Source organism: Brienomyrus brachyistius, chromosome 14 (assembly GCF_023856365.1).
Source record: "Brienomyrus brachyistius isolate T26 chromosome 14, BBRACH_0.4, whole genome shotgun sequence".
Taxonomy (NCBI): Eukaryota; Metazoa; Chordata; class Actinopteri; order Osteoglossiformes; family Mormyridae; genus Brienomyrus; species Brienomyrus brachyistius.
Window position 1 is genome coordinate 6,573,933 of NC_064546.1, and position 12,202 is coordinate 6,586,134.

General features: G+C 38.3%; 1 protein-coding gene across 2 annotated transcripts in view; it reads right to left on the minus strand.

Annotated features, from left to right (window-relative positions):
* Positions 1–8,570, minus strand: part of LOC125707166 (ninein-like) — a 47,987-nt gene extending 39,417 nt beyond the window's left edge. Inside the window, exons 1-3 of one of the 2 annotated variants that reach the window (XM_048974123.1) lie at positions 7,904–8,570; positions 3,933–4,137; positions 1,181–1,271 (exon numbers count right to left, since the gene is read on the minus strand). In XM_048974123.1, coding sequence (XP_048830080.1) covers positions 1,181–1,271; positions 3,933–4,121 — 280 coding nt within the window. In that variant the 5' untranslated portion in view covers positions 4,122–4,137; positions 7,904–8,570. Of the gene's footprint in view, positions 1–1,180; positions 1,272–3,932; positions 4,141–7,903 lie in introns of both variants that reach the window. The other variant, XM_048974122.1, reaches the window with a different exon arrangement.
* Between the last annotated feature and the right edge of the window lie 3,632 nt (positions 8,571–12,202).

Consider the following 12,202-nt stretch of genomic DNA (forward strand, 5'->3'; position numbering starts at 1 on the left):
TAATACATGCAAGCAGCAAAGCTTCTTTCCTTCCAAGAAATGCTTCCATTTTCAATTATATATTTTAAATTATATATATATATATACATATATATACATATATATACATACATATACATATATATATACATATATATATCTATTTTAAATAATATATATTTGTTAAACAAAAGTTCAACAGAACATGGGCAGCATGATTGCTCAGCAAGTAACACTGATGCTTCACAACTGCAGGTTTGAGGGTTTAAATCCCACTTCCATTCAGCTTGTCTGGAGTCTGAATGCATCTCTTAATAAAAATAGGTTCACCAGGTCTGTGTCAGTTCTTTCAATTCCCACAACTGACTAGACTGCAGTGGTATAAGGCTAATTGATAATTAAATTTCCCCACAATAAATTTTGCCGAGGTCCACACCACACATTGCCAGTTACCAGACTACTATCTATAAAATTTGGCAAACAGGGGGGCTAGTGACCAAAAATAAATATAAACTTTATTACATAATATTCAGAAAATCATCTCAGATTTAACACCACCAACCTCTGGAAGTTGCTAAAAGATCCACAGAATACATTTATAGCTGTCGAAGGCCATGTGGATCAGTTGGAGGCTGCAGGCTCCTTTTTGCTTTTGGCTACCCTCTGCTTGCATTTTCAATTTTGAAGCCCTCTGTTGCAGTTACAGTTTTGAATCTGATCAATTGTACATTTTAGGTGTAGATTTTCATCCATATATTGTTTTTGTGAAGTAGTAGTATGATCCATAAAATAGTTTCTGATATCTGGTGTTCATAACGTCAAATGTCATATGCTTTCACCTTTCCCTTTGCTGCCAATAAGCTGCATTGCTTCAACTTTAGGGTGATCTTCCTCCAAATGTTGGTGATTATAAAGGGGTTACAGTCAAATATACTTTCATGGTAAAAAGCTTATATGTAGAATATAACACTCATTTTGTTCCTTTGCATCTTTTCGCTGTGAGAAATACCTTTTATTGGCATGTTTCCAGACAACGTGGGTCAGCAAAGCCATTGGGACCTTTCAGATTTATTGCCCAGTTTAAAACATTTATTAGAAATGTAATCAAAAAGTAATCAATACAAACACAGCAAATGAATTTTTAATTAAAATGAAAAACTAAGCCATTCCCATTCCAACTGAAATTTAAAAAAATGCCTACCTGGCTCCCAGCAGGCTTCCTGACTTTGAAAGGGCTCTCCTACTGGTGTTAAGATCTGTATCAATGTGTCCTTAAACTGCTTAAAATCAACCTGTAATACATTCAGAAAAATATTTTAATTAAACTGTAATTAGTATTTGAGTAGTTGGGAGTTCTGGTAGCTACCGTGCACGTGTGTCGTATTCTAATATGCTGCAAAGTGATGTATATGCTGGGTCTGACTCTAGTTTCGTTTGACACTTCCCATGTGATCGCATTCTTACTAAACCATAATGTAAACAAGAATTTCACTGACGGGCTTCATAATTATGGAACGGCACGTACATTTATATACACCATATGGATGAAAACACTGGGACACGCTGAATGCAGGCGTTTCATTCAAACCCATTGCCATAGGTGTACAAAATGAAGCACCTATCCATGCCATCAGGTTTAGAAAACACTTGTGAAAAAATTGGTTGTTCTAAAGAGTTCAGTGAATTCAAGTGTGGATACCACTTTTGCAATAAGTCAGTTTGTGAAATTTCTTAAGTGTTTTACTTAAGATTACTGCAAAGTGGAAACGTTTAAGAGCAATAGAAAGTAAGCCACGAAGTGGCAAACCCCATAAAGTAACAGAGTGGGGTCACTGAGTGCTGAAGTGCATAGTGCGTAAAAGTCACCAATGCTCTGTTGACTCAATAACTGCAGACTTCCAAACTTCCTCTGACATTAATCCCAGCACAAAAACTGTGTGGTGGAAACTTCAAGGAATGGGCTTCCATGGCCAAGCAGCTGCATGCAAAACTCACTTCAGTTATGTGACATGTGACAGGTATAATGATAAATTACATTGACGGAATTTGTGAAACTTAAATTTGCAATTTTAATTAATATGATGAAACAGTTAACAATAGCTGGCATCCAGCAAGAATTGTTTTCAAATTCAGTGGAAACTGCTTATCGTGATCACGGCTCTCTGGGTGAAATTGATCACTATAAGCGGATGATCATTGTAAATTATTTTTCTTCTTTATGTTTCGGGCAGATTAACAGACATTTGTATACACTATATTTCCAAAAGTATTGGGGCACCTGTCTTTACACACACATGAACTTCACATGTCCATCGGATTGCCAGACAGAGAAGCATGATTCGTCACTCCAGAGAACATGTCTTCCACTGCTCTAGAGTCCAGTTGCAGCATGCTTTACACCACTGCATCCGACACACCACCAAGTGCAATGCAAAGTAAGACTTGGATGCAGCCGCTTGGCCATGGAAACCCATTCCTAGGAGCCTATGAATTTCTCTACACACTGTTTTCAAGATAATCTGAAGGCCACACAAGGTTTGGAGGTCTGAAGCTACTGCACACTAAGTCTCAGCACGCATTGTCCACACTCTGATTTTACATGGCCTACCACTTTGTGGCTCAGTTGCTGTTGTTCCCAATTGCTTCTACTTTGTTATATTACCACCAACAATTAACCATGGAATATTTAGTAGCAAGAAAATTTCACGAATGGACTTATTGCACAGGTGGCATCCGATCACGGTACCATGCTTGAATTCACTGAGCTAAAGAGAGAGACCCATTCTTTCTCAAATGTTTGTAGAAGAAGTCTTCATTCCTAAGTGCTTGATTTTATACACGTGTGGCTATGGAAGTGATTGGAACATCTGAATTCAATGATTTGGAGGAGTGTCTCAATACTTTTGCCAGTACAGGGGTTAATCGTAAGCTTTGTTGAGTCTATATTTGTCACAGAGAAAATTAATTTCTTTTTCCCCATCATGTGTTCTATCTATGCTGCATTAGCCTCGGGTAGCTAGCTAGAAGCAGATGAATCGCCCCACTTTGTCTTTTGGTAACCCAAGTAAAAAAAAAATTCCATAGTTTAAATTTATTCCATATGTTGTCATGTTTTAAAAAAACTAAAATGAACACTGCAAGCAGACTACTTAATTACTACAAGTGAATTATTTGAACAGTATTTGTACAGGAATGATTCTGTACCAAGTTTTTTATCCAGATAAAGTGGTTGATCACTATAACTGTGATCACTATACGTAGTTTCCACTGTAAAGGGAAAAGAAAAATCACATTCATAAATGCGTGCATCTGTTCTAAAAAGACTAATGTTTAACTAAAGCTAGACATTTTTGTAGCAGTGTTTACTGAAATGGTAAGAGTGAAAATCAATTATTTAATTTGTATTCTTGGAATAAGAATTTCGGGGGCGGCATGGTGGTGCAGTGGTTAGCACTGTTGCCTCACACCTCTGGGACCCGGGTTCGAATCTCCGCCTGGGTCACATGTGTGTGGAGTTTGCATGTTCTCCCCATGTCGTCGTGGGGTTTCCTCCGGGTACTCCGGTTTCCCCCCACAGTCTAAAAACATGCTGAGTCTAATTGGACTTGCTAAATTGCCCGTCGGAATGCATGTGAGAGTGCATGGTGTGTGAGTGTGCCCTGCGATGGGCTGGCCCCCCATCCTGGGTTGTTCCCAGCCTCGTGCCCATTGCTTCCGGGATAGGCTCCGGACCTCCCGCGACCCAGTAGGATAAGCGGTTTGGAAAACGGATGGATGGATGGAATAAGAATTTCAGTTGCAACACTATGAAATATCAATGTGTACTCTAGATTGAAGTTTTTATGTAGGAGCCCCATGTACAAGGTACGTATGCAACATAACATATTTAGACAATCTAAACATAAAACTAGTCTTGTTTCTCTATTATAGTTGTAGAATGCATCGTTTAGTACCTTATAAATAACACCATCCTGAGGGTGCAGCAAGGAATGGATGAGGACTGCTGTTTCCTCCTCAAGGTGCAAAGCTTGGTACAGATCTTTGAGCTCTTTAGAGTCCAGAAACCCTGAGCCAGATGTGTCAAAGCTCTGGAAGATTTCTTTCAGCTGCTCTTCATACTCATTCTCCTGGGTCTCATCCATTCCATAGAAGACCAACCTGCTAGAAACAAATAAGGAAAAGGTATATGATAGAAACCCAACTGACCTTTTCAAACAAGCAAAAAATTTAAGAGCCCCTCCATAAATCTCCACCTTATCGTGGTGGAGGGGCTTGTGCGCCTCTGTGACCCTAGGAGCTGACTGCATTATGCTAAGGTCTACCAAGACAAATTGATCTTAGGTGAGCAGCCAGACTAAGTGTAGTCCACCTAGACCCCTATGATGATCGGCAATAAGGACCCTATTACCCTGCCTGAATTTGGAGAGACTGGGGCCTCACCCTGGGTGGGACCTCAAAGGCAAGTGTCTGGTGGCCAGGTCTCCACCCATGGAGCCCAGCAGGGCACAGCCCAAGTGGACACCATAGAATCACCTACCTGTGGGGTGACCACCTGCACAGGGAGCCATAGGGGTCGGGTGCAATGTAAATCGAGTGGCAGTCGAAGGCAGGGTCCTTAACGGACCAATTGTCGGCTTGCAAAACTGGCTCTTCATACATGGAACATAGCCTATCTGGTAGGAAAAAGCCTGAGCTGGGGTGGGAGGTTGTGAGATACCGACTAGATATAGCATGGCTCAAGGCTTGGACCCAAACTCCTGGAGAAGGGCTGGACTCTGTTCCACTCTGGAGTTGCCCCTGGTGAGAGGTGCCAGGCAGGGGTGGGTCTACTTGTAGTCCTCCAGTTTGGTTCCAGTACTTTGTTGTTCACCCTAGTGAACAAGAGGGTCACCTCCCTTCAACTTCGAGTCAGGAGATGGGCCCTGACTGTTGTCTGTGTGTCTACACCAAATACCAGTCCAGAGTATCTGGCCTTCTTGGAGACTGTGGAAGGCACCTCTTCTGGGGACTCCATTAGAACATAAGAAATTTACAAACCAGAGAAGGCCATTCAGCCCATCAAGCTCGTTTTGGGAGAACTTAACTTATGAGTTGTTAAAATCTAATGTAGCTCTGATTTAAAGGAACCCAGGGTTTTAGCTTGCACTACACTAGAAGGAAGACTATTCCATACTCTAATTACATGCTGTATAAAGAAGTGCTTTTTCAAATTCAGTCTAAAATGTTACTAACACTAATTTCCACCTATAGCCATGAGTTCTAGTATTTAAACTAATACTAAAGTAGATATTTGGCTGAACAGCATCCAGACCTGTTAGAATCTTATATATACCTGGATCATGTCCACCCTTAGTCTCCTTTGTGAGGCTGAACAGATTCAGCTCAGCTAACCTCTCCTCATAAGACATTCCTCTAAAACTAGGAATCATTCTTGTAGCCCTACGCTGAACCTTTTCCAAGGCAAAAATTTTTTGATCAATTGAATTAATATAAATTCATTAATTACATTTTATGAAAATCTGTAATAGGGCTGAACGATTAAGGAAAGATATTCAACTGCAATTTTTGACAGATATTGAGATTTGATTTGTGATATTTTCCAGTTCAATATTCAGTGTGTTATTGATTTAAAACATTATGCAGCATTACCACATTAGATACCATCAAAATATTAACTGGTCGATATTCTAAAGGATGAGAGTGAACATATGAATTGCTTCCAACATGTACTACTCACTTTTTAAAAACCTTTTTCAATTAGCAAAGAACAATGAAACACAAAACATCACATAAGCTATGACTAACTTAAGTAAAAATATAAATAAAATAAATATAAATAATAAAATAAACTTGCGTAATTATAGCTTTGTACACCCATGGAGCAAAGTCTGTATTTACAAAAAGTTTGGCACACTTGTGTTTTCAAAGTCATGGATTTGCAAGTATATGGAATATTATTTATCATTATGTAACACGAATATAAGCATTATGATATTATTAAAAAGTATACCAGATATCCATGATGTAATTAGTACAGTGTAAACATTATAATGTAATCAACATCATGTAATCATTTGAGTAGCTACTTTATGTTAGTCCTGAATCTATGAATATTCACTTTTATCAGCGTATATTTTATCACTATGCTAAAGGAGAAATATATTATCAACCTACAAATCAGGAAAGTACTGTAACATGGGGCTATTCCTGTAGCAAAACTATTTCCAAATGTGTATGGAAAGTTTGTGTGATTATCTACCAAGTTTTGAGGGCTTAGGACTTAGTGCTGACCCACTGCCAAGCTTTTGTAGGCTAAGGTATGCAACGCTGGCAGGGTATAGACCGTGAGACACAACACGTCTGGACATGGATATTTTTTCCCTTTATACGTCTCCACAGTGTTTTTACCGTCCAGACGTGGAAAATATACCTGTGTTTAGACAGCATAAAAATACGCATAAAAAACATGCATTTTTATCCCACATTAATACCAAAATGCTCGTTAAAAAGGCCTTTCAGCACTAAGATATAGGCTTACCTATTCCTATTCAATGGCAAAAGATTCAATCTGTAATGCATTATATTGGTTGCCATATGATAATACTTCAACTTTTAATAAAAACCAACGAATCTCAAAATTTGTGAATTTGTTGGATATGCTGAATTATATGTCTGAACACAAAGTTGTTTGAAGGAATGTGTGTTCAATACCCTAGATAATGGTTATGTTAATCAAAACATAGTGTCAGAAATCCCAGTTAAAAATTCAGTCCTATTACGTCCCTCACTACTTTGCTAATTTTGAATTAATGTGTTCCAAGTCTGACATATAATTCAGACATACATCATTCAGCATTCCGTTTCCTTAGGTATTGTCTCACGGTTTATACGCTTACGGTGTACACATTTTGGCTCTCAAAGCTTGGGAGTGGGACAGTGCTAAGCCCTAAGCCATCAAAACCTCCACAAACATTTGAAGATATGCCACGGGAGAAGTCAAGCAGAAATCACTTATAAAGAGACTTGAAAGATTGAGTGGCCCGCCTGAATTGTAACTGACGATTTGTCGGATTTTAGAGCTCTTGGAGCAAATCTAATTACATATTTAGATATTCTATTACAGTTTAAAGCTGAGTTTTACGAATCTGATTATGCACACGGATTCTGAAAACACATTTACAGTTTCTCTGTACACATTCTCAAATCTCAGTACGCATTTACACATTCTTTTGTACATTTACATATCTGATTACGCGCACACAGACTGAAATACAGTCACACACTCCATACACATTTACAAATAATTTTGCTACAATAACAGCCCCATACTGTACTTTCGGTAACGAAAGCTCTCGCATCCTGGTCTATGTCAATAAAATCTGTGGTTATTAAATATAAAAATACTAGACCTATAAAGTATTTCATAATTTTGTAATATCAAAACAAAACATAGTTGACTCTGAAAATTAGCGTGGATAGAGAAAAATATGTATTTTACTAGGGGGGCCGTAAAGTGTATCGCTGGCGTAAGTTCAGTTGCCTGCAATTGACCCAACAAGCCTAAAGTGGGATGTCAGCTACCAAAAAATAACTTCTGAAGGCATGTAATGACAACGGAGTAATAACAACCGCGTGAAAACCCGAGTATTAAAGCAAATAGCCAGCTATACAGAAAAACCCTAATGTGGTAGCACAGCGGAAAAAGGCTTTTCTCACGATGGAGTGAAAGCCGCAATAGTTTAATCCTTTATTCATTCATTCATTCATTCAATACGAAACAATTCACTGAAACGTGTTAGCAATGAACAGAAATAAACTATTTTGAAACGCCACTCGCAAGCGAAAAATTATTCAAACTTATATTTTGTCATATTTAAATGATGGGAAATAAGTTGCAAATTACACCTAATTTTAAAAACCTTACCAACATTGGTCCAGAGCAAGATAAAGCTGCCCTTGTTTCTTTAGAGAAAGCTGATGGAAAAGCTATGTAGTTCGATCGCTTTACTTCTCTTTACTTCTGGGCGCTATCACTCATACTCTTCTTCAACGTCTTCTTTTAGTATTTAAAGGCTGATGGCGCCCAGCATATAGGTGCTTTACCGCCACCTACTGGACTGGAGTGTGGATCAGTAGATTGAAGAAAATAAAATCAAAATAAAAACAAAATCTTAATGTCCTTCGCTTGTCTCCTCTAACAAACAAGGGGGCCTTCTCAAACAAACTTCTCAAAGCAAGTTCAAGCCCCTCTTCCCTCAGTAGTGTCTCGATCCATTGCCGGTATTTATAAAGTGGCTCGGAGTGTGAAAGCGATCCTTAGACTACGTTCACACTGCCAACCACATCGTTCAATTCCGATTTTTTGCTCAGGTCGGATTTGTCTGTCTTGTTCACATTCATAACTACAAGTGATCTGTTTCTGACTGCAACGTGAACGCATCGGTCCTCCGAAACGTCACGCATGCGCACATTGATACATTTTTATGGTGTGTTCGATTATCTCTCAGAACTCGGAAATTCCGAGCTGAGTGACATCACGTCCGACAATCTCCCGTTCGTCCAAGAGGGTCTAGCTGCCGACGCCTATAGAGTGGAGTCCACCGGAAATACGTCACTCCACAGGAAACACGTGATCTTTAAGGAGGTAAAGTGTTAGGGTTAGGTTTAGGGTTGGGTTTATTCGAAGAAGGGTCCTGCTGCAGACGTCTGTCATCTCCCCAGGTGACTGTGGTAGCTCGAATGGAGATTGTCGGACGTGATGTCACTGAACTCGGAATTTCGGAGTTCCGAGAGAAAAACGAAATGCACCATACCACATGGTTTTTGGTTTCTGTGGAATATTTTCATTTCTGTGTGAAAAGTAAAGTAATGGGAGCATCCAAAATAAAACTCAGATGTAAAAAAAAAGCCATGTTGAATATTATTTTCTCTACCCAGCAAACAAGAGACACCCAGAAGACGTTCTCATATCGTCCGCAGCACGTTCCTTTTTTGGGGACGTCTGCAGCTAGACTCTCTTGACTTGTTATGGCACACACCACACAGAAAAGGTGGAGATAAATAAACACAAGATAAACATTTAAATGACATTTCATATTCAGTGCCCTTATCGTTGCATGTCAACCTATTACTATTAATTTTTCAGTGAATGTTCTATTTGCATGCAAATTGTATAATTGTATAAATTTGTAGACTTGTAAAGATAGTTGACACATAATTATTTAGTTTTAATTAGCAGTAATTAAGTAATCAATGGACTGGGATCAAAGATTTCATGTTTTTGTTACAGGGCACAGGTTCTGAAGTAAGGAAGGGATAACCGGCAATCGATACTGATGACTCAGAATGAAATTTTCAAAAAAAGACCTTTAAAATGTGATGTCTTAATATTTATGTTGTATTTTTATTAATGCCAGTTGTTGAATTAGAATTAAAGAAAATTGCTAATGTTCTTACAATAAAAATATATATTTCAACAAATTTTAAGCATTTTTTTCCTGTGTCCTCTGGACATCCTAATGGAACATTAATAAATAGAGAAATACTTCAGACAAAATTATATCTATTTAAATGCTATTCTAGCAAGCTGTCATAATGAATTGTTTTTGAAGGATTTCATAATTTTTCATGAGAGAATGAATGAAAGTTACATTTATGCAGAACTTTTTAAGACACGCAAAATGCTTTATAGATGCAATAGGGAGCCGCTTCAGCCACCTCCACTGTGTAGCACCCACCTGGATGATGCAACATCAGCCATTCTGCCCCATTACGCTCACCACACAGTAGCTAAGGTGGTGAAGGGGCAGGAGAGAATTTACCAGGTAGATACAGGGGATGATTAAGAGGTCAAATTTTATAAGTCACCTTAGGTCAGATTTGATAAGGCAGCAGTGGGCAATTTTAGCCAGCCTTACTCTTTGGAAAGATGCCCATGGATCTTTTATAACCTGGGAGAATCAGGACCTCGGTTTTATGTATATTTGAAGGACGGCAACACTTTATGGTACAGTGTGCCCATCATTGCACTGAGACATTGGGATCCACACAGACCACAGTATGGGGTAAAATGTTGGCCACAGCAGCACGTCAGTAACATATTCATCCTAAGATTGTACCCAATAAAGGACATTGAGCTGGCCCTCCAAAGGACATCCTCAGGCTGTCCCTTGTTTATGTCCCTAGCATTACTGGTAAAATGTCAAATATTAATTATTAAGATAAAGGGATTTACGTGGGCTTAATGCCCATAATATGTTCACAGAATGTCCTGAAAATGTCCTTAAAAGGTCCATAACTGGTCCTCTAGACGTCCTTAGGACGTCCCTAAAAGTCATCTTAAGGACATAAAAAAAACTTTCCATCAAGATGTCCTAAGGACGTCCTTTGAGGACGAGATCCGGACAAAAAGAGGACGTCCTAAGGATGACCTAAGGACATCTTGCTGTTTGCTGGGTATTTAATAGCACTTGGGAAATACTGTTAAAACAATGAGATTTTCATAGGGGGGGCAATAATTTTGTTCTGAACTGTATGTGCCTTACAAAAAAAATGAATTTGCCTACGATGGCCGTCATAGACGTGTGCTACAGGTAAAAAAGAAAAATGTGCATAAATTATTATAATAGCCTCGTTCGATTTGCTATTTATTCATATATAATTATAAACTCAGGCAAAATATTTAGTGTTTATAATAGCCTTTATTCATAAGACAACAAATGATTTCACAGATAGGACATTATATGGCTTATTCAACACAAGCAAATGCAATATACCTGCCAAGTTAGCGTTTGTTCTCCTTTGACCACCAGGTGTCGCTACTGTGCACCATGCTGTGACGCTTCCAGTAATTAACCCTTTCTCGACACATTTGAAATGGAGGCTTCATTGTGTCATAAAGTTTAGTTCGACATAAGTAGTAGCCATGTAACTGCATGATACATTTATGTAACTAGGACTGCAAAAAATTACGTCGCTATTATATGGTGCATGTGTAATAATCACCAGAGCTTTATATGATGGACGTTAACATTAGTCTTGATGCCAGAATTTAGTTACACCCGCAATTTAGTAAGCCCCTGGTAGGTCTGTATAACTACACATAGACCAGGGGCCTGAATCATGAAGCTCTTTCAATGAAGTCAGGTTCTAAGCATGCCTGTACCTACCATTGAGGACCCCAAGGTCCTCAGTATTTCTTCTGCAACTGTCATGTCCAACACCACCCTGCTTGTCTGTTCCCATGGGCGTGGCTGTTAATCAGCTGTGCCTGAAGCTTGTTAGTCTTACCCCTTGTTGCTGCCCCCTTGTTAAGAAAATGCCCATGATTTTCTTAATTTCCAAACGTGTTTTGTGGTTTTCGTAATTATCCTGTCCTGTAGCATAAATTATGGTAGTGGCATGTGCTGCTCCTGTTATTGTTTCGAAGAAGTCATTAGATCTGCAATGTAATAAATCCATATTAGATGTTTAATGTTATGGAACAATTTATTCTAATTATTTCGTATTTTTGTCATTCTTTGACCTGACCAGTTCACCATCATTTTGTCCCCAATACCTTAAATACAATCACATAATTTATATCTGTTAGACTTGGTTTATGCTTAAAAGTTAAGAGTAGACTGTCATATAAGGCAGGTATAGGAACTACAGTATGCTAAGATGTGTAATAATATTATAAAATAACACTGTAAAGTATGCAGTACAATTACTCTGTGTAATCTGCATGTTCTCACCCTGTTTGTACGGGTACTTCAGCTTCCTATCACAACCCAAACACATATGGTTATGTGAACTGATGTCTCTAAATTTCTTGGCTTTCTTTCATTCCTTTCTTTTTCTTCCCTTTCCCTGTTTTTGTATTATTCTGTCTTAATAATAATGTAATGTATCACAACACACCCATGTAAAGCACCTTGAGGCAACTCTGTTGTGAACAGCGATATACAAAAATAAACTGAACTGAATAAATTGCCTGTGGTGTATGACTGGTCATTCCATTTTAATGAATCAAAACGTTATTGCATTACCATAAACAAAAACATTTCTGAGCTCTGTAAGTTATGTTTAACTCGTATGCCAAATTTAATCAAAATCAAAAATGGTGATGCAAAGGCAATCTCTTGAATAAAAATGGAATGCCCCAGTAAAAGTAGTCAGTATTTAATATAAGTATTTAATAATTGTTTAACCATTTAATAAATAGATGTTCCATACAAAAATG